Source organism: Microtus oregoni, unplaced genomic scaffold (assembly GCF_018167655.1).
Source record: "Microtus oregoni isolate MIOR12 unplaced genomic scaffold, Mior012 000051F_ref0000332, whole genome shotgun sequence".
NCBI lineage: Eukaryota > Metazoa > Chordata > Mammalia > Rodentia > Cricetidae > Microtus > Microtus oregoni.
In genome coordinates this window covers 15486099-15512271 of record NW_024543811.1, presented here as the reverse complement: position 1 = coordinate 15512271, position 26173 = coordinate 15486099, and the positions used below count along the sequence as shown (strand labels likewise).

Sequence of the window (26173 nt, the reverse complement as noted above, 5' to 3'; positions counted from 1 at the left end):
GTTCTTTGTTTCTATGGCCTGCCTGCACCAAGCAGGGTAGGCGCTTTGTTTGCGACCTGCCCACCAGCACGGAGGCCTGATCTCTAGGCGCCAGGAGACCCAGCATTGGGGTGAGTTTCTGACCCTGCTGCGCCAGCCCGGGAAGGGGAGTTCAGAGGTTCCTTGGCCCCCTGTCCTTCTTGAGCTCTCGGCAGGGCCCCCACTCCCTGCATACCTCCTCTTTCTTCCTAGCCCACCCAGCTTCCATCCAGAACCCTCCCCAATTTGCCCCACCGCCCTCTTTCTGCACATAACATCACCCAGCCCAGCCTGTCTGGGCACTGGGTCCGAATCCTCGGGGCACCCAAGCAGGCGGGAGTTCCTTTGTTTCTTTGGCCTGCGTGCACCAAGCAGGGTAGGCGCCTTGTTTGTCACCTGCCCATCAGCACAGAGGCCTGATCTCTCGGCGCCAGGAGATCCAGCCTTGGGGAGACCCAGCGTTGGGGAGAGACAACGTTGGGGAGATCCAGCATTGGGTAGGCAAGGAGACCTGATCCGGTAAAGAAGATCCATAAGGGAGCATTTGGAAGAAGAGATGGGTAGACGCCAAGGCAAGAATTCGCCCAACAAGCTGAAAAGCAACATGAAGCCACCAGAAACCAGCGACCTCACAACGGGAGGACATGAACACTTTAATCAAGAAGAAGTAGAAAAGGTTGACTTCATGAAAGTGATTGACGCCCTTAAACAGCATGTAAAAAATGCCCTTATAGAAATGGATGAGAAATATAACAGAAAGTTTGAAGACTGAATAAATCAGTGAATGATACCCTAGAAAACCAAGGAAAAACAATCAAACAGATAATGGAAACGGTGCAAGACGTGAAAACTGAAATGGAGGCAAAGAAGAAAACACAAACAGAGGGCCGGGTGGACATGGAAAATTTAAGTAAACAAACAGAGTCTACAGAAACAAGCATAACCAACAGAATACAAGAGATAGAAGAAAGAATCTCAGATTCTGAAGATACCATAGAGAAAATAAACACACTGATCAAAGAAAATAGCAAGTCCAACAAACTCTCATCACAAAATATTCAGGAAATATGGGACACAATAAAAAGACCAAACCTAAGAATAATAGGAGTAGAAGAAGGAGAAGAAGTGCAGCTCAATGGTCCAGAAAATATATTTAATAAAATTATAGAAGAAAACTTTCCCAACCTAAAGAAAGATATACCTATGAAGGTTCAAGAAGCATACAGAACACCGAATAGGCTGGATCAAAAGAGAACATCCCCTCACCATATAATTATCAAAACACAAAGCATACAGAATAAGGAAAGAATATTAAGAGCTGCAAAGGAAAAAGGCCAAATTACTTATAAAGGTAAACCTATCAGACTTACACCTGATTTCTCCATGGAAACAATGAAAGCCAGAAAGTCCTGGATAGATGTACTTCAGAAACTAAGAGACCATGGATGCAAGCCCAGATTACTATACCCAGCCAAGCTTTCGTTCACTATAAATGGAGAAAATAAAATTTTCCAGGATAAAAACAAATTTAAACAATACGTAGCCACAAATCCAGCCTTACAGAAAGTAATAGAAGGAAAATCACTAACCAAGGAGTCCAACAATGACCACAATAACTCAGACATCTAGAGACCCTTCACCAACACAAATCAAAGAAGGGAAACACACAAACTCTACGACTAAAAAAATGACCGGAGTTAACATCCACTGGTCATTAATATCACTTAATGTCAATGGGCTCAACTCACCTATCAAAAGGCACAGGCTAAGGGATTGGATACGAAAACAGGATCCAACGTTCTGCTGTCTACAAGAAACACACCTCAACCACAAAGACAGGCACCTACTCAGAGTAAAGGGCTGGGAAAAGGCTTATCAAGCAAATGGACCTAAGAAACAAGCACGTGTGGCCATACTAATCTCTAACAAAGTTGACTTCAAACTTAAATCAATCAGAAGAGATGGAGAGGGACATTTTATACTCATAACAGGAACAATTTGTCAGGATGAAGTCTCAATTCTGAACATCTATGCCCCTAATTTAAAAGCACCCAGGTACATAAAAGAAACATTGCTAAAACTCAAGGCAGCCATCAAACCGCACACACTAATAGTAGGAGACTTCAACACTCCTCTCTCACCAATGGACAGGTCAAACAGACAGAAACCTAACAGAGAAATAAGAGAATTAATGGAGGTAATGAATCAAATGGACTTAACAGACATCTATAGAACATTCCACCCAAATAGGAAAGAATATACCTTCTTCTCTGCAGCTCATGGAACCTTCTCAAAAATCGACCACATAGTCGGTAACAAAGCAAACATCCACAGTTACAAAAAAATATTAGTAACCACCTGTGTCTTATCAGATCACCATGGATTAAAGTTAGAATTCAACAACAATGCTAACCCCAAAAAGCGTACAAACTCATGGAAACTGAACAGTCAACTACTGAACCATACCTGGATTAAGGAAGAAATTAAGAAAGAAATTAAAGTCTTCCTGGAATTCAATGAAAATAAAGAAACAACATACTTAAACTTATGGGACAGTATGAAAGCAGTCCTAAGAGGAAAGTTCATAGCACTAAGTGCCCACTTAAAGAAAACAGAGAAAGCTCACATTGGAGACTTAACAGCCCAACTGAAAGCTCTAGAAAAAAAAGAAGCAGACTCACCTAGGAGGAGTAGAAGACTGGAAATAATCAAATTGAGGGCTGAAATCAACAAAATAGAAACACAGAAAACAATCCAAAGAATCAATGAAACAAAAAGCTGGTTCCTGGAGAAAATCAACAAGATTGACAAACCCCTATCCAAACTAATCAAACGGCAGAGAGAGAATTTGCAAATTAATAAGATCAGAAATGAAAAGGGGGACATAACCACAGACACAGAGGAAATTCAGAGAATCATTAGATCTTACTACAAAAGCCTGTATGCCACAAAACTGGAAAATGTAAAGGAAATGGACACTTTTTTAGATAAATACCATATACCAAAGTTAAACCAGGACCAGGTGAACAATCTAAATAGACCTGTTAGTCGCGAAGAATTAGAAGAGGTTATCAAAAACCTCCCTACCAAAAAAAGCCCAGGACCAGATAGTTTCAATGCGGAATTCTACCAGAACTTCCAAGAAGACCTAATACCTATACTCCTTAATGAATTTCACAATATAGAAACAGAAGAGTCATTGCCAAATTCCTTTTATGAAGCTACAGTTACTCTGATACCAAAACCGCACAAAGACTCAACCAAGAAAGAAAATTATAGACCAGTCTCACTCATGAACATCAATGCAAAAATCCTCAACAAATTACGGGCAAACCGAATCCAAGAACACATTAGGAAAATTATCCATTATGATCAAGTAGGCTTCATCCCAGGGATGCAGGGCTGGTTCAACATACGAAAATCTATCAATGTAATCCAGCTTATAAATAAACTGAAAGAAAAAAACCATATGATCATTTCATTAGATGCTGAAAACGCTTTTGACAAAATTCAACACCCCTTTATGATAAAAGTCTTGGAGAGATTAGGGATACAAGGGTCATACCTAAATATAATAAAAGCTATATACAGCAAGCCGACAGCTAACATTAAATTAAATGGAGAGAAACTTAAAGCCATCCCACTAAACTCAGGAACACGACAAGGCTGTCCACTCTCGCCATACCTCTTCAATATAGTACTTGAAGTTCTAGCAATAGCAATAAGACAACATAAGGGGATCAAAGGGATTCGAATTGGAAAGGAAGAAGTTAAACTTTCGTTATTTGCAGATGATATGATAGTGTACATAAGCGACCCCAAAAACTCCACCAAAGAACTTTTACAGCTGATAAACACCTTTAGTAATGTGGCAGAATACAAGATCAACTCCAAAAAATCAGTCGCCCTCTTATATACAAAGGATATGGAAGCAGAGAGGGAAATCAGAGAAGCTTCACCTTTCACAATAGCCACAAACAGCATAAAATATCTTGGGGTAACTCTAACCAAGGAAGTGAAAGATCTATTTGACAAGAACTTTAAGGCATTGAAGAAAGAAATTGAGGAGTATCCCAGAAAATGGAAGGACCTTCCTTGCTCTTGGATTGGGAGGATCAACATAGTAAAAATGGCAATTCTACCAAAGGCAATTTATAGATTCAATGCAATCCCCATCAGGGTCCCATCAAAATTCTTCACAGATCTTGAGAGGACAATAATCAACTTTATATGGAAAAACAAAAAACCCAGTTTAGCCAAAACAATCCTATACAATAAAGGATTGTCTGGAGGCATTACCATCCCTGACTTCAAACTCTATTACAGAGCTACAGTGATGAAAACAGTGTGGTACTGGCATAAAAACAGAGAAGTTGACCAATGGAATCATATAGAAGACCCGAATTTTAACCCACAAACCTATGAACACCTCATTTTTGATAAAGGAGCCAAAAGTATACAATGGAAGAAAGAAAGCATTTTTAACAAATGGTGCTGGCATAACTGGATGTCAACCTGTAGAAGAATGAAAATAGACCCATATCTATCACCATGCACAAAACTCAAGTCCAAATGGATTAAAGACCTCACTATCAGTCAGAACACAGTGAACCTGATAGAAGAGAAAGTGGGAAGTACCCTACAGGAGATGGGCACAGGAGATCGCTTCCTATGTGTAACCCCAACAGCACAGACTTTAAGGGCAACATTGAATAAATGGGACCTACTAAAACTGAGAAGCTTCTGTAAAGCAAAGGACACTGTCACCAAGACAAATAGGCAACCTACTGACTGGGAGAAGATCTTCACCAACCCCGCAACAGACAAAGGTCTGATCTCCAAAATATATAGAGAACTCAGGAAACTAGACTTTAAAATGCTAATTAACCCAATTAAAAAATGGGGCACTGAACTGAACAGAGAATTCTCAGCAGAGGAAGTTCAAAAGGCCAAAAGACACTTAAGGTCATGCTCAACCTCCTTAGCAATCAGGGAAATGCAAATCAAAACAACTTTGAGATATCATCTTACACCTGTCAGAATGGCTAAAATAAAAAACTCCAATGATAGCCTTTGCTGGAGAGGCTGTGGAGGAAGGGGAACACTCATCCATTGCTGGTGGGAATGCAATCTTGTGCAACCACTTTGGAAATCGGTGTTTTGGTTTCTCAGGAAATTTGGGATCAACTTACCCCTGGACCCAGCAATACCACTCCTGGGAATATACCCAAGAGATGTCCTATCACATGACAAGAGCATTTGTTCAACTATGTTCATAGCAGTATTATTTGTAATAGCCTGAACCTGGAAACAACCTAGATGCCCTTCAATGGAAGAATGGATGAAGAAAGTGTGGAATATCTACACATTAGAGTACTATACTGCGGTAAAAAACAATGACTTCTCAAATTTTGCATGCAAATGGATGGAAATAGAAAACACTATCCTGAGTGAGGTATCCCAGACCCAAAAAGATGAACATGGGATGTACTCACTCATAATTGGTTTCTAGCCATAAACAAGGGTCACGGAGTCTACACTTGGTGATCCCAAAGAAGCTAAGTAAGAAGAACCTTCATCTGGTGATGGATGGAGACAGAGACAGAGACCCACACTGGAGCACTGGACTGAGCTCCCAAGGTCCCGATGAGGAGCAGAAGGAGGGAGAACATGAGCAAAGAAGTCGGGACCACGAGGGGAGCACCCACCCACTGAGACAGTGGAGCTGATCTATTGGGAGCTCACCAAGGCCAGCTGGACTGTGACTGAAAAAGCATGGGATAAAACTGGACTCTCTGAGCATGGCCAACAATGAGGGCTGATGAGAACCCAAGGACAATGGCAGGGGGTTTTGAACCTACGTAATGTGCTGGCTTTGTGGGAGCCTAGCCAGTTTGGATGTTCACCTTCCTAGAAATGCACGGAGGGGGGAGGACCTAGGACTTACCACAGGGCAGGGAAATCTGACTGCTCTTTGGGCTGGAGAGGGAGGGGGAGAGGAGTGGGGGGACGGGGAGAAGGGTGGGAGGAGGGGGAGGGAAATGGGAGGCTGGGAGGAGGAGGAAATTTGTTTTTTTTTCTTTTCTCAATAAAAAAAAGTTAAAAAAATAAAAAATAAAAAAAATCCTTAGAATTTACTGAGACTTTTTAAATACATATGAAAGCAAGTACCAGTTTGGTGTAGTGGTGCACACCTTTGATCTCAGCACTTTGGAGATAGACGCAAACAGAACTCTGTGAGTTTGAGGCAGCCTGGTCTACATATTGAGTTCCAGGACAGCCAGAGGTACATAGTAAGGCCCTATATCAAAAGAAAAACAAAAGTGAAAGGAAAAGAAAGAACCTAATTGTGATTTAAAAACAACATTAAGTACTTGTGCTACAGAACACATTGTATTATATTTCACATCTATAGACTCTCATCTGAAGGTTTTATTTTCCTCTCTCTAGTAATTTTGTTAAAATTGTTGATAAATCACTTCATTTGTGGGCATTGTTTTCTATATGGAAATCAGTGGTACTCTTTCTTAGGAGTTTGTGCTCACTATCCAGAAATAGAGCCACTGAGCATCTCTAGTGTTTAGTTCAACACTAGAACTAAAGGAGAGTGAAGTCAGAGGCTTAAACAGTTTTGGTTCCAACCCAGGAACTCCCCTGACCATTAGGAAGTTGCTAGAGTGTAGTTGGAAGCCCGAGGGGCCAGTTCTGTAGTTACTGCACTTTTGTATTTGTGCACCAAGTGAATGTGTTTTTGTAAATGAAGTAACATCTCTGAAAATCTGAAAAACTACTTATGTTCCCCTAAAGTAAATAAAGCATGCTATTATTTCTTGTACAGTAATTTGCTTAAAAGTATCCCCTTTTTTCTGTTATATGGTGTTTGTTTCTTTGTGGTTCTTGTGGTAGCTCAGTCTGACCTAGAACTTGCCATTGTCTGCCCCATCCCCCTAGTACTCAAATATACCCACCCTGCCCAGCAGTTCCTTTTACTTTCTCTTTGAGAGAATCATTTACTTATAGGACTGAAAGCCTTGGAGTTCTCCTGAGCTATCATCTCTTTGTAATACATTAGTGGATAGTTTTCTCATGTACAGCGTGGAGCTTCACCAATTTATACTGTGCTTTTCTCTGACCAAAAACAAAAAAGGAAGCCCTAGAAGTGAAGTGCAGGCCAGCATTATGTGCCTTTTTATGTGGAAGGATCAAAGTCCTTGTTTGCCAAGGAATAAAGGGTGTCTAAAGATGAATTTAATTTCTGTTCCACTTCTTTTGATAAGTTATAATATGGATGAACACATATTTTACCCTCCTTTGTTAACACATGGTGTAATGTCAGTCTCTTCAGCATAGAAATGGTTACAGATACTTTTCCAATTAGAGTGTTTTGTGTAATGTGATGAGGAAATCAGGCAATATAACTTGATGATGGATATAAATCTACAGAAACTTGAATTTTCATATTTCTGTGCGCTCACTCATGTTAATTAAATACAGCTAAATATCAGTGCTTCTTTCAGAAATCAGCTTTAGAAAATATTAATAATTATCTGGATCTATCCCATTTCTATAGTTGTGATCCCTTCTTATGCTTTCATAGTAGATGGAATTACTTTGTCTAAGAAGCTATGGACATGATTCTGCAGATGAATAGGATTGGGTGAAATAGGAGATAGAAAAGCTCTACTTTTAGTTATTAAAAGTCAAGGAAAATCTAGAGTGATGGTGAGAATTCTGAACCTTTAGGTAATATTATCCCTCTAGCTTTTGTGTTACCATTCCTTAGCATCAGTTTCTCTTTAGAGTGTCAGAATGGTCCCTGGTCGATGTCAGCATCACCTGAGACCTGCATGTATGCTCTCATATTACAGCTGTATATGCTCAGTCAGAAGTGGGGCGCTGGGCAGTCTCTGTCAGCAGGCTCTACTGTGATTCTGCCACACCCTGCAGATGGCAAACCTATACATCCCTGTTCACTCCTTATTCCATAGCTCCTGTATGGCATGGACTCATCTCATGTTATATTGATTTTGTTGTTGTTGTTGTTCAATAGATCAATGTTGGATTTTACAAGACTACATATGGGTGGGCTTTATTAAAAATATCACTTACAAAACTAACTAACATTACTGACATCTCATTGTGTACTGGGTGCTTTTCTGCTTGGATTTTGTGGCTTAGCTGATTAATCTCCACTATCTAGATGTTAGGATGATCATTCTTCAAGTTGGCAAAGCTGATGTTCATAACATCACATGGCTTAGTCTGTGACAGAGTCAATATTCCACCTTAAGCAGTCTTTCTCATCACTCATATCTACAAGACGTATATCTATAGCCAAAATATTAACCTGCCTGTGTAATAATATTTTCCTCTCCCACTTTTTTCTTTACTTACAACATAGACCTGCAAAGCAACCACTTAAAATGCAATACTGAACACTTAAATACTATTTTAGGAATTGAGAAAGTAAATGGGCTTAGGAAATGAAAATTTTACTCTGACAAAGCAAATAACCCAACTTTCAGTTACTTTTTTAGTTGTCTAGCTTTACAGGAAATGCTTTTTGAGAACAGGAGTTCTTTGTAACTGGTATAGTGACCACACAGTAGGCCTCAAAGCCGTTTTCATTGATGTTGTATGGAGACGTAGAAGAACTCATTTTCCCCTGACATTCCTAGATTTGTGGCAGTGTCTTTGGCCCCTTTGGGTGCAGAACTCAGGCTCTTTTTCACTGTGTAGTTGTTCTCATTCAGCTTCAGTCTACAGAGTAGACAGACACTTGACTCCACAAAACTGTGTCCCTTCCATATTTCCATATGAAGCTTTCTGTGTTCCATGGGCTCAAACTGGACTTTTACTGTGACTTATAAATATTTTAATTTAGAACTAAAGTTTATTTGGCATTTATATTGAATTATATTTACTAGTCTTTATGTCTTAATTTCAACAGCATCACAGCAAAACTTGAAAGAGCTTTAGAAAAAGTTGCTCCTCTTCTTCGTGAAATTTTTGTAGACTTTGCCCCATTCCTATCTCGTACACTTCTGGGCAGTCATGGACAAGAGCTATTGATAGAAGGTATGATTTCTCTATATATTCTACATATTTTACTTTCATGAAATGTACCTATTAATCATGGCATATCTTGTGCATTTAAAAAGATATGTATTGCCAAAAGATATCATTAGCTGCAGATTCTTATGAGACTATGTGTATGCTTTCTCTTTACTCATTTTAAAATGCCACTTTGCAAAGTCAGTACCAATGACAGAATTCCAAATGACGAACTTTGAAAGGTCTTCGCATGGGCAGCAGTGGCTCTTCAATCCCAGTCTTATTAGCAACACTACATCCTTCTCCTGGGACAGCATTTATTAAGCACTGGTCTCTTAACATTCCCTGATGTTCTGAGAGTCATGATTCTTCAAATGACATTTTCTATCCATATGATGTTTTTTTTTAAAAACTGACCTCAAATTTTTATCAATAAAGCAAGATCCATACCAATACAAATCTCTATAACATATTCCCCTTGAAATGTAAACAAACATTTATAAACAATATTTGGGAATATGACATAGTTCTCTCCAAACTGCTTCCTGCTTTTTGTTGGGTGAAGTATTTTTGGGGGTGTTCACACTGACTTTTCAGGGGTTCTGAGTCCATCAAACCACATTATTCTGGAATTAATCCACAGGTTCTCATCTTCTGAGGAAACAAAAGCAGAACCTCTTTTCCAAAGGAACATATCCTTAGACCCAAATTTTGAAAACAGACACTTTTAAAGTATATATTTTGGTTAATTAGCTTCTTCACAGTCAAAAAATTGAATGAAAACACAATAATATACATAATCCAAACTCTCTGTGCATATTCCATCTTTATGTGGCTTATTTTTCTTACTCTATTGCTTTTTTTACAAGTTTAATATTTATTTTATTATCTTTATTCCTTTAATCAATGACTGTCTGTACTCTGTCTTTTTTTTAAACTTTTTTTTATTGAGAAAAGAGAAAAGAAAAAACAAATTTCCTCCTCCTCCCAGCCTCCCATTTCCCTCCCCCTCCTCCCACCCTACTCCCCCTCCCCCCACTCCTCTCCCCCTCCCTCTCCAGCCCAAAGAGCAGTCAGATTTCCCTGCCTGTGGTAAGTCCTAGGTCCTCCCCCCTCCGTGCATTTCTAGGAAGGTGAACATCCAAACTGGCTAGGCTCCCACAAAGCCAGCACATTACGTAGGTTCAAAACCCCCTGCCATTGTCCTTGGGTTTTCATCAGCCCTCATTGTTGGCCATGCTCAGAGAGTCCAGTTTTATCCCATGCTTTTTCAGTCACAGTCCAGCTGGCCTTGGTGAGCTCCCAATAGATCAGCTCCACTGTCTCAGTGGGTGGGTGCTCCCCTCATGGTCCCGACTTCTTTGCTCATGTTCTCCCTCCTTCTGCTCCTCATCGGGACCTTGGGAGCTCAGTCCAGTGCTCCAGTGTGGGTCTCTGTCTCTGTCTCCATCCATCACCAGATGAAGGTTCTATGAAGATATGCAAGATATTCGTCAGTATTGCTATAGGATAGGGTCATTTCAGGTTCCCCATCCTCAGCTGCCCAAGGAACTAACTGGGGACCTCGGCTTGGGTATCTGGGAGCCACTCTAGGTTCAAGTCTCTTGCCAACCCTAAGGTGGCTCCCTTAACTAAGAACCGTGCTTCCGTGCTCCCTCATCCAACCTTCCTTCATCCCAATCCTCCGCTTTCCCAAGCTCCCGCCCATTCTCCCCCTCTCCCCCCTCTATCCCCATCTCCCCTTACCCCCATCCCACCCCACCGCCAAGATGTCAATTTTCTCCCCGGCAATTTTGTCTACTTTCCATAGCCAAGAGGACAACTATATGCTTTTCCTTTGGTTCACCTTCTTACTTAGCTTCTTTGGGATCACCAAGTGTAGACTCCGTGACCCTTGTTTATGGCTAGAAACCAATTATGAGTGAGTACATCCCATGTTCATCTTTTTGGCTCTGGGATACCTCATTCAGGATAGTGTTTTCTATTTCCATCCATTTGCATGCAAAATTCGAGAAGTCATTGTTTTTTACTGCAGCATAGTACTCTAATGTGTAGATATTCCACACTTTCTTCATCCATTCATACATTGAAGGGCATCTAGGTTGTTTCCAGGTTCTGGCTATTACAAATAATACTGCTATGAACATAGTTGAACAAATGCTCTTGTCATGTGATAGGACATCTCTTGGGTATATTCCCAGGAGTGGTATTGCTGGGTCCAGGGGTAAGTTGATCCCAAATTTCCTGAGAAACCGAAACACCGATTTCCAAAGTGGTTGCACAAGATTGCATTCCCACCAGCAATGGATGAGAGTTCCCTTTCCTCCACAGCCTCTCCAGCAAAGGCTATCATTGGAGTTTTTTATTTTAGCCATTCTGACAGGTGTAAGATGATATCTCAAAGTTGTTTTGATTTGCATTTCCCTGATTGCTAAGGAGGTTGAGCATGACCTTAAGTGTCTTTTGGCCATTTGAACTTCCTCTGCTGAGAATTCTCTGTTCAGTTCAGTGCCCCATTTTTTAATTGGGTCAATTAGCATTTTAAAGTCTAGTTTCCTGAGTTCTCTATATATTTTGGAGATCAGACCTTTGTCTGTTGCGGGGTTGGTGAAGATCTTCTCCCAGAGGGTAGGTTGCCTATTTGTCTTGGAGACAGTGTCCTTTGCTTTACAGAAGCTTCTCAGTTTAAGTAGGTCCCATTTATTCAATGTTGCCCTTAAAGTCTGTGCTGTTGGGGTTACACATAGGAAGCGATCTCCTGTGCCCATCTCCTGTAGGGTACTTCCCACTTTCTCTTCTATCAGGTTCACTGTGTTCTGACTGATAGTGAGGTCTTTAATCCATTTGGACTTGAGTTTTGTGCATGGTGATAGATATAGGTCTATTTTCATTCTTCTACAGGTTGACATCCAGTTATGCCAGCACCATTTGTTAAAAATGCTTTCTTTCTTCCATTGTATACTTTTGGCTCCTTTATCAAAAATGAGGTGTTCATAGGTTTGTGGGTTAAAATTCGGGTCTTCTATATGATTCCATTGGTCAACTTCTCTGTTTTTATGCCAGTACCACACTGTTTTCATCACTGTAGCTCTGTAATAGAGTTTGAAGTCAGGGATGGTAATGCCTCCAGACAATCCTTTATTGTATAGGATTGTTTTGGCTAAACTGGGTTTTTTGTTTTTCCATATAAAGTTGATTATTGTCCTCTCAAGATCTGTGAAGAATTTTGATGGGACCCTGATGGGGATTGCATTGAATCTATAAATTGCCTTTGGTAGAATTGCCATTTTTACTATGTTGATCCTCCCAATCCAAGAGCAAGGAAGGTCCTTCCATTTTCTGGTATACTCCTCAATTTCTTTCTTCAATGCCTTAAAGTTCTTGTCAAATAGATCTTTCACATCCTTGGTTAGAGTTACCCCAAGATATTTTATGCTGTTTGTGGCTATTGTGAAAGGTGAAGCTTCTCTGATTTCCCTCTCTGCTTCCATATCCTTTATGTATAAGAGGGCGACTGATTTTTTGGAGTTGATCTTGTATCCTGCCACATTACTAAAGCTGTTTATCAGCTGTAGAAGTTCTTTGGTGGAGTTTTTGGGGTCGCTTATGTACACTATCATATCATCTGCAAATAACGAAAGTTTAACTTCTTCCTTTCCAATTCGAATCCCTTTGATCCCCTTATGTTGTCTTATTGCTATTGCTAGAACTTCAAGTACTATATTGAAGAGGCATGGCGAGAGTGGACAGCCTTGTCGTGTTCCTGAGTTTAGTGGGATGGCTTTAAGTTTCTCTCCATTTAATTTAATGTTAGCTGTCGGCTTGCTGTATACAGCTTTTATTATATTTAGGTATGACCCTTGTATCCCTAATCTCTCCAATACTTTTATCATAAAGGGGTGTTGAATTTTGTCAAAAGCTTTTTCAGCATCTAATGAAATGATCATATGGTTTTTTTCTTTCAGTTTATTTATAAGCTGGATTACATTGATAGATTTTCGTATGTTGAACCAGCCCTGCATCCCTGGGATGAAGCCTACTTGATCATAATGGATAATTTTCCTAATGTGTTCTTGGATTCGGTTTGCCAGTATTTTGTTGAGGAGTTTTGCATTGATGTTCATGAGTGAGATTGGTCTATAATTTTCTTTCTTGGTTGAGTCTTTGTGCGGTTTTGGTATCAGAGTAACTGTAGCTTCATAAAAGGAATTTGGCAATGACTCTTCTGTTTCTATATTGTGAAATACATTAAGGAGTATAGGTATTAGGTCTTTTGGAAGTTCTGGTAGAATTCTGCATTGAAACCATCTGGTCCTCGGCTTTTTTTGGTAGGGAGGTTTTTGATAACCTCTTCTAATTCTTCGCGACTAACAGGTCTATTTAGATTGTTCACCTGGTCCTGGTTTAATTTTGGTATATGGTATTTATCTAAAAAAGTGTCCATTTCCTTTACATTTTCCAGTTTTGTTGCATATAGGCTTTTGTAGTAAGATCTAATGATTCTCTGAATTTCCTCTGTGTCTGTGGTTATGTCCCCCTTTTCATTTCTGATATTATTAATTTGCAAATTCTCTCTCTGCCGTTTGATTAGTTTGGATAGGGGTTTGTCAATCTTTTTGATTTTCCCCAGGAACCAGCTTTTTGTTTCATTGATTCTTTGGATTGTTTTCTGTGTTTCTATTTTGTTGATTTCAGCCCTCAGTTTGATTATTTCCAGTCTTCTACTCCTCCTAGGTGAGTCTGCTTCTTTTTTTTCTAGAGCTTTCAGGTGGGCTGTTAAGTCTCCAATGTGAGCTTTCTCTGTTTTCTTTAAGTGGGCACTTAGTGCTATGAACTTTCCTCTCAGGACTGCTTTCATAGTGTCCCATAAGTTCGAGTATGTTGTTTCTTTATTTTCATTGAATTCCAGGAAGACTTTAATTTCTTTCTTAATTTCTTCCTTAATCCAGGTATGGTTCAGTAGTTGACTGTTCAGTTTCCATGAGTTTGTAGGCTTTTTGGGGGTAGCATTGTTGTTGAATTCTAACTTTAATCCATGGTGATCTGATAAGACACAGGTGGTTACTAATATTTTTTTTGTAACTGTGGATGTTTGCTTTGTTACCGACTATGTGGTCGATTTTTGAGAAGGTTCCATGAGCTGCAGAGAAGAAGGTATATTCTTTCCTATTTGGGTGGAATGTTCTATAGATGTCTGTTAAGTCCATTTGATTCATTACCTCCATTAATTCTCTTATTTCTCTGTTAGGTTTCTGTCTGTTTGACCTGTCCATTGGTGAGAGAGGAGTGTTGAAGTCTCCTACTATTAGTGTGTGCGGTTTGATGGCTGCCTTGAGTTTTAGCAATGTTTCTTTTATGTACCTGGGTGCTTTTAAATTAGGGGCATAGATGTTCAGAATTGAGACTTCATCCTGACAAATTGTTCCTGTTATGAGTATAAAATGTCCCTCTCCATCTCTTCTGATTGATTTAAGTTTGAAGTCAACTTTGTTAGAGATTAGTATGGCCACACGTGCTTGTTTCTTAGGTCCATTTGCTTGATAAGCCTTTTCCCAGCCCTTTACTCTGAGTAGGTGTCTGTCTTTGTGGTTGAGGTGTGTTTCTTGTAAACAGCAGAATGTTGGATCCTGTTTTTGTATCCAATCTCTTAGCCTGTGCCTTTTAATAGGTGAGTTGAGTCCATTGACATTAAGTGATATTAATGACCAGTGGATGTTAACTCCGGTCATTTTTTTAGTCGTAGAGTTTGTGTGTTTCCCTTCTTTGATTTGTGTTGGTGAAGGGTCTCTAGATGTCTGAGTTATTGTGGTCATTGTTGGACTCCTTGGTTAGTGATTTTCCTTCTATTACTTTCTGTAAGGCTGGATTTGTGGCTACGTATTGTTTAAATTTGTATTTATCCTGGAAAATTTTATTTTCTCCATTTATAGTGAACGAAAGCTTGGCTGGGTATAGTAATCTGGGCTTGCATCCATGGTCTCTTATTTTCTGAAGTACATCTATCCAGGACCTTCTGGCTTTCATGGTTTCCATGGAGAAATCAGGTGTAAGTCTGATAGGTTTACCTTTATAAGTAATTTGGCCTTTTTCCTTTGCAGCTCTTAATATTCTTTCCTTATTCTGTATGCTTTGTGTTTTGATAATTATATGGTGAGGGGATGTTCTCTTTTGATCCAGCCTATTCGGTGTTCTGTATGCTTCTTGAACCTTCATAGGTATATCTTTCTTTAGGTTGGGAAAGTTTTCTTCTATAATTTTATTAAATATATTTTCTGGACCATTGAGCTGCACTTCTTCTCCTTCTTCTACTCCTATTATTCTTAGGTTTGGTCTTTTTATTGTGTCCCATATTTCCTGAATATTTTGTGATGAGAGTTTGTTGGACTTGCTGTTTTCTTTGATCAGAGTGTTTATTTTCTCTATGGTATCTTCAGAATCTGAGATTCTTTCTTCTATCTCTTGTATTCTGTTGGTTATGCTTGTTTCTGTAGACTCTGTTTGTTTACTTAAATTTTCCATGTCCAGCCGGCCCTCTGTTTGTGTTTTCTTCTTTGCCTCCATTTCAGTTTTCACGTCTTGCACCGTTTCCATTATCTGTTTGATTGTTTTTCCTTGGTTTTCTAGGGTATCATTCACTGATTTATTCAGTTCTTCAAACTTTCTGTTATATTTCTCATCCATTTCTATAAGGGCATTTTTTACATGCTGTTTAAGGGCGTCAATCACTTTCATGAAGTCAACCTTTTCTACTTCTTCTTGATTAAGGTGTTCATGTCCTCCCATTGTGAGGTCGCTGGTTTCTGGTGGCTTCATGTTGCTTTTCAGCTTGTTGGGCGAATTCTTGCCTTGGCGTCTACCCATCTCTTCTTCCAAATGCTCCCTTATGGATCTTCTTTACCGGATCAGGTCTCCTTGCCTACCCAATGCTGGATCTCCCCAACGTTGTCTCTCCCCAATGCTGGGTCTCCCCAAGGCTGGGTCTCCTGGCGCCAAGAGATCAGGCCTCTGTGCTGATGGGCAGGTGGCAAACAAAGCGCCTACCCTCCTCAGTGCAGGCAGGCCATAGAAACAAAGAGACTCCCGCCCGCTTGGGTGCCCCGATGATTCGGACCCAGTGCCCAGACAGGCTGGGCTGGGTGATGTTATGTGCAGAAAGAGGACAGTGGGGCCGAGGTGGGGAGGGTTCTGGATGGGAGCTGGGTGGGCTAGGAAGAAAGAGGAGGTATGCAGGGAGTGGGGGCCCTGCCGAGAGCTCAAGAAGGATAGGGGGCCAAGGAACCTGTGAACTCCCCTTCCTGGGCTGGCGCCACAGGGTCAGAAACTCACCCCAATGCTGGGTCTCCTGGCGCCGAGAGATCACCCCTTCGTGCTGGTGGGCAGGTCGCAAACAACGCGCCTACCCTGCTTGGTGCAGGCAGGCCATAGAAACAAAGAGCCTATATTATGTTTTTAATGTAAGAAGCCAGTAAAAACATTGAGAAACACTGATGGGGATTTGATGAAGCTATTGTCTCCTTTTCAACAGCAGCTTAAGTCATATAGTGAATGGTAAAGATTTAATTTGTATACCGATAGTAGGAGAGGAGCTTTGAAAACTAGAGCCAATGAAGCTTTATTTCATTTAAGCATTCAGTTTCTGGGTTTCAAAAAGGGAAGATCAGCATCAAGATGGCCCTGCACGTAAAAGAGGTTCTTTATACCCTTTTAGTGGCCTTCAGATTTAGTGCTTGTGGCCTCCACTTCTATTATTGTTCTGCTTCTGCACAGTGTTTCTAGGAGGGCATATTGTGATAGTCGATGCCAGCCCATGCAACCCACTACCTTGGTATCCTATTTCTACGGTTTACTCTGTGGTCTTTGGGAATTGCTGAGTTACTGTTTTTTTTTTTAATTCCACTGTGCATGTGCACCACATCTTTATTTTTTTTTAATTGAGAAAAGGAAAAAAAAAACAAGTTTCCACCTCCTCCCAGCCTCCCATTTCCCTCCCCCTCATCCCCCCCTACGCCCCCTCCTCCCACCATTCTCCCCCTCCCCCCACTCCTTTCCCCCTCCCTCTCCAGTCCGAAGAGCAGTCAGGGTTTTCTGCCCTGTGGTAAGACCTAGGACCTCCCACCTGCGTCCATATCTAGGCAGGTGAACATCCAAACTGGCTGGGCTCCCACAAAGCCATCACATTATGTAGGATCAAACCCCCGTGCCATTGTCCTTTGCGTCTCATCAGCCCTCATAGTTCGCCATGTTCAGAGAGTCCAGTTTTATCCCATGCCTTTTCAGTCACAGTCCAGCTGGTCTTGGTGAGCTCTCAATAGATCAGCTCCACTGTCTCAGTGGGTGGGTGCATCCCTCGTGGTCCCGACTTTTTGCTCATGTTCTCCCTCCTTCTGCTCCTCATTGGGACTTTGGGAGCTCAGTCCAGTGCTCCAGTGTGGGTCTCTGTCTCTATCTCCATCCATCACCAGATGAAGGTTCTATGATGATATGCAAGATATTCGTCAGTATTGCTCAAGGATAGGGTCATTTCAGGTTCCCTATTCTCAACTGCCCAAGGAACTAACTGGGGACCTCAGCTTGGGCACCTGGGAGCCCCTCTAGGGTCAGGTCTCTTGCCAACCCTAAAGTGGTTCCCTTAACTAAGAATTGTGGTTCCGTGCTCCCCTGTCCAACCTTCCTTTTTCCCAATCCTCCTGCTTTCCCAAGGCCCGACCTCCTTCCCTTCTAACTTTTCTCTCCCCATCTCCCCTTACCCCCAACCCACCCCACCCCAAGATCCCAATTTTCTCCCTGGCAATTTTGTCTACTTCCCTTAGCCAAGAGGATAACTATATGTTTTTCCTTGGGTTCACCTTCTTACTTAGCTTCTTTAGATTCACCTATTGTAGACTCCGTGACCCTTATTTATGGCTAGAAACCAATTATGAGTGAGTACATCCGATGTTCATCTTTTTGGGTCTGGGATACCTCACTCAAGATAGTGTTTTCTATTTCCATCCATTTGCATGCAAAATTCGAGAAGTCATTGTTTTTTACCGCTGAGTAGTACTCTAATGTGTAGATATTCCATACTTTCTTCATCCATTCTTCCATGGAAGGGCATCTAGGTTGTTTCCAGGTTCTGGCTATTACAAATAATACTGCTATGAACATAGTTGAACATATGCTTTTCTCATATGATAGGGCATTTCTTGGGTATATTCCCAAGAGTTGTATTGCTGGGTCCAGGGGTAGGTTGATCCCGAATTTCCTAAGAAACCGAAACACTGACTTCCACAGTGGTTGCACAAGATGGCATTCCCACCAGCAATGGATGAGGGTACCCGTTCCTCCACAGCCTCTCCAGCAAAGGTTATCCTTGGTGTTTTTGACTTTAGCCATTCTCACAGGTGTAAGATGATATCTCAAAGTTGTTTTGATTTGCATTTCCCTGATTGCTAAGGAAGTTGAGCATGACCTTAAGTGTCTTTTGGCCATTTGAACTTCTTCTGTTGAGAATTCTATGTTCAGATCAGTGCCCCATTTTTTAATTGGGTTAATTAGCATTTTAAAGTCTAGTTTCTTGAGTTCTCCATATATTTTGGAGATCAGACCTTTGTCTGTTGCGGGGTTGGAGAAGATCTTCTCCCAGTCAGTAGGTTGCCTTTGTGTCTTAGTGACAGTGTCCTTTGCTTTGCAGAAGCTTCTCAGTTTTAGTAGGTCCCATTTATTCACTGTTGCTCTTAATGTCTGTGCTTCTGGGGTTATACATAGGAAGCGATCTACTGTGCCCATCTGTTGTAGGGTATTTCCCACTTGCTCTTCTATCCTTTTCAGTGTGTTCGGGCTGATATTGAGGTCTTTAATCCATTTGGACTTGAGTTTTGTGCACGGTGAAAGATGTGGGTCTATTTTCATTCTTCTACAGGTTGACATCCAGTTGTGCCAGCACCATTTGTTGAAGATGCTTTCTTTCTTCCATTGTATACTTTTAGCTCCTTTATCAAAAATGAGTTGTTCATAGCTTTGTGGGTTAAAATCCGGGTCTTCTATACGATTCCATAGGTCGACTTCTCTGTTTTTATGCCAGTACCACACTGTTTTCATTACTGTAGCTCTGTAATAGAGTTTGAAGTCAGGGATGGTAATGCCTCCAGAAGATCCTTTATTGTATAGGATTGTTTTGGCTATCCTGGGTTTTTTGTTTTTCCATATAAAGTTGATTATTGTCCTCTCCAGATCTGTGAAGAATTTTGATGGGATCTTGATGGGGATTGCATTGAATCTATAAATTGCCTTAGGTAGAATTGCCATTTTTACTATGTTGATCCTCCCAATCCAAAAGCAAGGTAGATCCATCCATTTTTTGGTATCCTCTTCAATTTCTTTCTTCAATGCCTTAAAGTTCTTGTCAAATAGATCTTTCACTTCCTTGGTTAGATTTACCCCAAGATATTTAATGCTGTTTGTGGCTATCATGAATGGTGAAGCTTCTCTGATTTCCCTCTCTGCTTCCCTATCCTTTGTGTATAAGAGGGCGACTGATTTTTTGGAGTTGATCTTGTATCCTGCCACATTACTAAAGCTGTTTATCAGCTGTAAAAGTTCTTTGGTGGAGTTTTGGGGGTCGCTTAAGTACACTATCATATCATCTGCAAATAACGAAAGTTTAACTTCTTCCTTTCCAATTCGAATCCACTTGATCCCATTATGTTGTCTTATTGCTATTGCTAGAACTTCAAGTACTATATTGAAGAGGTATGGAGAGAGTGGACATCCTTGTCGTGTTCCTGAGTTAAGCGGGATGGCTTTGAGTTTCTCTCCGTTTAATTTGATGTTAGCTGTCGGCTTGCTGTATATAGCTTTTATTATATTTAGGTATGACCCTTGTATCCCTAATCTCTCCAAGACTTTTAACATAAATGGATGTTGAATTTTGTCAAATGCTTTTTCAGCATCTAATGAGATGATCATATGGTTATTTTCCTTCAGTTTATTTAAATGCTGGATTACATTGATAGATTTTCGTATGTTGAACCAGCCCTGCATCTCAGGAATGAAGCCTACTTGATCATAATGGATAATTTTCCTAATGTGTTCTTGGATTCGGTTTGCCAGTATTTTGTTGAGGATTTTTGCGTCGATGTTCATGAGTGAGATTGGCCTGTAATTCTCTTTCCTGGTTGAGTCTTTGTGTGGTTTTGGTATCAGAGTAACTATAGCTTCATAAAAGGAATTAGGTAATGACCCTTCTGTTTCTATATTGTGGAATACATTAAGGAGTATGGGTTTTAGCTCTTCTTGGAAGTTCTGGTAGAATTCCGCATTGAAACCATCTGGTCCTGGGCTTTTTTTGGTAGGGAGGTTTTTGATAACAGCTTCTAATTCTTCGCGACCAACAGGTCTGTTTAGATTGTTCACCCGGTCCTGGTGTAACTTTGGTATATGGTATTTATCTAAAAAAGTGTCCATTTCCTTTACATTTTCCAGTTTTGTGTTATACAGGCTTTTGTAATATGATCTGATGATTCTCTGAATTTCCTCTGTGTCTGTGGTTATGTCCCCCTTTTCATTTCTGATCTTATTAATTTGCGTATTCTCTCTCTGCCGTTTGATTAGTTTATCAATCTTGTTGATTTTCTCCAGGAACCAGCTTTTTGTTTCATTGATTCTTTGGATTGTTTTCTGTGTTTCTATTTTGTTGATTTCAGCCCTCAGTTTGATTATTTCCAATCTTCTACTCCTCCTAGGTGAGTCTGCTTCTTTTTTTTCTAGAGCTTTCAGGTGGGCTGTTAAGTCTTCAATATGTGCTTTCTCTGTTTTCTTTAAGTGGGCACTTAGTGCGATGAACTTTCCTCTTAGCACTGCTTTCATAGTGTCCCATAAGTTCGAGTATGTTGTTTCCTTATTTTCATTGAATTCAAGGAAGACTTTAATTTCTTTCTTTATTTCTTCCTTAATCCAGGTATGGTTCAGAAGTTAACTGTTCAGTTTCCATGAGTTTGTAGGCTTTCTGGGGGTAGCATTGTTGTTGAATTCTAACTTTAATCCATGGTGATCTGATAAGACACAGGTGGTTACTAATATTTTTTTGTAACTGTGTAAGTTAGCTTTGTTACCGAGTATGTGGTCAATTTTCAAGAAGGTTCCATGAGCTGCAGAGAAGAAGGTATATTCTTTCCTCTTCGGGTGGAATAATCTATAGATGTCTGTTAAGTCCATTTGCTTCATTACCTCCATTAATTCTCTAATTTCTCTGTTAGGTTTCTGTCTGATTGACCTGTCCATTGGTGAGAGAGGAGTGTTGAAGTCTCCTACTATTAGTGTGTGTGGTTTGATGGCTGCCTTGAGTTTTAGTAATGTTTCTTTTACATACGTGGGCGCTTTTATATTCGGGGCATAGATATTCAGGATTGAGACTTCATTCTGATGAATTGTTCCTGTTATGAGTATAAAATGCCCCTCTCCATCTCTTCTGATTGATTTAAGTTTGAAGTCAACTTTGTTAGAAATTAGTATGGCCACACCTGCTTGTTTCTTAGGACCATTTGCTTGATAAGCCTTTTCCCAGCCCTTTACTCTGAGTAGGTGCCTGTCTTTGTGGTTGAGGTGTGTTTCTTGTAGACAGCAGAACGTTGGATCCTGTTTTCGTATCCAATCCCTTAGCCTGTGCCTTTTTATAGGTGAGTTGAGTCCATTGACCTTACTTGATATTAATGACCAGTGGTTGTTAACTCCGGTCACTTTTTAAGTAGTAGGTTTGTGTGTTTCCCTTCTTTGAGTTGCGCTGGTGAAAGGTCTCTAGATGACTGAGTTATTGTGGGCATTGTTGGACTCCTTGGTTAGTGATTTTCCTTCTATAATTTTCTGTAAGGCTGGATTTGTGGCTACGTATTGTTTGAATTTGTTTTTATCCTGGAAAATTTTGTTCTCTCCATTTATAGTGAACGAAAGCTTGGCTGGATATAGTAGTCTGGGCTTGCATCCATGATCTCTTAGTTTTTGCAGTACATCTATCCAGCACCTTCTGGCTTTCATGGTTTCCAAAGAGAAGTCAGGTGTAAGTCTGATAGGTTTACCTTTATAAGTAACTTGGCCTTTTTCCTTTGCGGCTCTTAATATTCTTTCTTTATTCTGTGTATTTTGTGTTTTGATTATTATATGGTGAGGGGATGTTTTTTTTTTGATCCAGCCTATTTGCTGTTCTGTATGCTTCTTGAACCTTCATAGGTACCTCTTTCTTCAGGTTGGGAAAGTTTTCTTCTATAATTTTATTAAGTATATTTTCTGTACCGTTGAGCTGCACTTCTCCTTCTTCTACTCCAATTATTCTTAGGTTTGGTCTTTTTATTGTGTCCCAAATTTCCTGAATGTTTTGTGATGAGAATTTGTTGGTTTTGCTGTTTTCTTTCATCAGTGTGTTTATTTTTTCTATGGTATCTTCAGTGTCTGATATTCTCTCTTCTATCTCTTGTAATCTGTTGTTAGTACTTGTTTCTGTCATTCCTGTTCGTTTACCCAGATTTTCCATCTCCATTCTTCCCTAGGTTTGTGCTTTCTTCATTGCTTCCATTTCATTCTTCATGTCTTGAACCGCTTCCCTAACCTGTTTGATTGCTTTTTCTTGTTTCTCTTGGTTTTCTTGCGTGTCTTTGGGCGATTTATTCATTTCCTCTACCTTTTTGTTTGTAATCTCTAATTGTTTATGGCAGTTTTTCACCTCCTGTTTAAGGTCCTCTATTATTTTCATATAGTTCACTTTTGAGTCGATTTCTTCTATTTCTTCAGGGGTAGGGTGTACAATTCTTCTTATTTCGGGATCCCTGGTTTCTGGTGGTGTCATGTTGCCTTTCAGATTGTTGGAGGAATTCTTGTATTGGCGCCTTCCCATCTCTTCCTTCAAATGGAGCCAGGAGAGGCCTGGTCTCTTGGTCCAGACTTTGCTGTGATTGACTCTCAGGGTATATCTCTTCAGTGTAGAAGCAGGAACCGTTCCCGTCCAGATGGGATTCCTCCGCAACCGTCCTGATGGGATTCCTCAGCAACTAAACAGGGCCGCCGGTAGCCCAATGATCCAGGGCCAACAGGATGAATGGAGCAGGGGGGGGTGGTATCCAGGAGCGCGCAGGAAGCCTGGAGCCAGAGCTGAAGGTGCCCGGCTCCCTTACAGGGGACCCTGAGGCCTGCCGGGCTGGCAGGCACTCACCGCTCTGGGTGGGTCGCCTTAGTTTAGGAGCTTAAGACTGTAGTTGAGCACTGGTCCTAGCATACAGCAGGGCAGGGTTGGGGAGGGGTGCTGGGGGTGCTGGGTCGTGCGAAAGCTGAGTTACTGTTAAATGAAGTATTTGGATGAGAATTAAATTGCATAATGCTTTTAAAGTTTCCAGACACGGTAGCTTGGGATAACAGGAAAATAACAATGTCTTTCAACTGAAGCAATGTGGAATAAAAAGTATCCATAGAGAGCCGAAACATCTTTGTCTTCTCCTGAGTGACTCCTAAACTGACACAGTTGTGAGAAGAGTAGGAAAGTCACTGTTTCTGTCATTACTTCCACCCACAGAGCCATGTAGGAAGTGTTTCAGGGAAAAGGACTCTGATCATCTCACTAACTAAAAGCTGCTCCTTAATGAAATTCATGCTCTAAGAAACTTGAAAACTTCACCTTGGCCACAGGTTGTGTTTGTCTAAGTACATTGTTTCAGATGTGTGTGATTCATTGAACAATATGTATCTCACGGATGCAGTGATACACCTGTCCTGAGTACTGTGATGGAAGGACCAGTTGCTAACCTCAAGGAGCTTACAGTCTACTGGGAAAGACCTATATTAGAACATACACTACATAAAGTATAGTGAAGCCAAGTGGCTGGATGACCACATACCCTTTTAGTGGGATCAGAAGCAGGTGTGGTCCTGGGCTTACTCCTGCCTGCTCTTAGAGCCTCTTTTCTCATCTTCACACAATTTTGAAGTGTCTCTTCCTTCTGTTTACTTACCATGACAGCCCAGCTGTGTCTTACGAATTCCAGACAGACTTTGAGCCAGATACAACATTAGATAGTAGGCTGTTCTAACAGTACCACAAGCACACTTTTGAAGACGTTAGTCCCCTTTCTTTTCAGAGAGGTTTTCTTATAACATTATTCAATTGTTTTGTTACTAATATTACTCTTAATTTAAACATTTGAAAAACTACCTGATTCTTCCTTAAATTATTTTCCTTCTACTTGATATTTACGGTATTTTGGTAAGAAATGACAATTTCTGAAAATACTAACTTGAAGCCTAGTTCTCCAAACTGTACTGCAAATATTTTATCACATTGTTTGAAAACCTGCTTAGATGGTGGGAATTATGTTACAGTAGCTAAAAGTAGAGATGCTGTACATGTAGTTTCCAAGGGGATTAATGTTCATTGGTGCATTCTTTCTCACTTCCTTTGTTCACTTGGTTTTGTTGAGTGTATTTTCCTGAGGAGCAAAAAAACTGGTAATTTATGCTTTCGTGGCTTTTGTAACATGCTATTTTTATTTTAAATTTTCAGTAAATATTACTCAAAAATTAATGTAAATGTTTTCTCACACCTTGCAAAATAATGAGTATTTTTCTGTATTCATGTGTAACTTCTTTTCAAAGTTTACAGGAATTAGAAATGCTAATAGGTAAAGAGTAAAGTTAATAATGTAATAATGCTATATGATGGACCTTTTGGCCTTGTGTTGTTATTAAAATATAGCCGCACATTTTACATAAGTTATCAAGGAGTCAGAGCATCAGTAGAATTATAAAAGTAAAAGTTATAAGGCCATGGAGTGGCCTGAAGTCAAATCAGATACTGGTGGTTACTCCCACAGCTTTGTGCCACCATTGCCTTTGCATATCTTGCAGGCAAGACTCCATCGCAGATCACGGGGTTTATGGGTATATTGGTGTACTGAACTGCCTAAAGGTAGGTCCTGATCATATCAGGCAGTGTATCTTCAGAAATAACTGCTGTGTAGTATGTCTGTAAACGGACCATTGCCAATCTCTAAAATTGGGAATAAGTTTGATCACTGAAAGAGCATCATCAGACTAACAAACACACTTAAGCAGACATGTGAGGAGTCAAATTTCTCATAATGATATATGTATTGGGACAGCTGCCTAACATATCACTCAGTGTACCTTCTGTAATTTTAAGCACTGAGCCCTGATATGGTTTCTAGGACCTTTTCCCTTTCCAATCCTTTTGAATCAGTTTGTCATTATTAAAATAAATCTATGATTTTTTTAAAGACTCACAATACTGTTTTTACATGTATATATTTGACTCTTTGAGGTTCTAAAGAATTATTCCCAGATAATATTTTAACTATTATAACTTGGACAAAAAATATTCCCTTGTGTAGCAGTCTTTACAGAATTTTCCATAGTCAGACATGTGGACTTTTTCTTATACCTTTTTCATCAGTAGGTGAAAGGCAAGAGAAATGGCTGGATGAACTCTTAAATATCCCTCAAATATTCTAAATTGAATTGAAAGACTGAAAGTAGGCCTCTAATGATAACAGTGATGTAAAATTGACTTACAAATGAGTGTTCTAGAGTTGAATTACTGCCACAAGCTAGAAATTAAACATTCATTTTTCTCCCTTTAATTGAATATAGTTTTATCCTATAGTTTTTCTGTAGTCAAGTTAAAATTATATATAATGATCATGTCCTTCCTCACTAATGTAAAAATAGTATTTCTTTATAATAGAATGATAGCAAATGGTAGATCTTCAAGCTGTGAATTTTGTTTTTTTAAATGTCATTCCTTGAGAAAGTAAAATGTTGATAGCCTTAATCCATGACCCTGCAAATGGCCCATCCAGTCTGTGTATCTAGGAATTACTGCTCAGCAACAGAATGAAGATCATACCTGCCAGAATGTGGTTGTTACTTTCCAGACTCCTCTGTTCTCTTTCCTCTTGCCGTAGACAGCTGGTAAGCAAGTCATACCTCATTTAGCTTTTATTGACTTCTTTGTTTTAGGTAAAGTTGTTTTCCGTTTAGGGTTCTCTTCCTTTTATGTAGACCTCTTTTCCTTTTACATGACGTTCTTTTCATTTTACAGAGTCTTCTTCCTGTCCTTTCCTCA

General features: G+C 40.1%; 1 protein-coding gene across 1 annotated transcript in view; it reads left to right on the top strand.

The window, feature by feature from the left end:
- The window catches only part of LOC121437307 (neurobeachin-like), a 107352-nt gene that overhangs the window by 50707 nt on the left and 30472 nt on the right, over positions 1-26173 (top strand). Inside the window, exon 6 of the mRNA XM_041637169.1 lies at positions 8969-9096. Coding sequence (XP_041493103.1) covers positions 8969-9096 — 128 coding nt within the window. The remainder of the gene's footprint in view (positions 1-8968; positions 9097-26173) is intronic.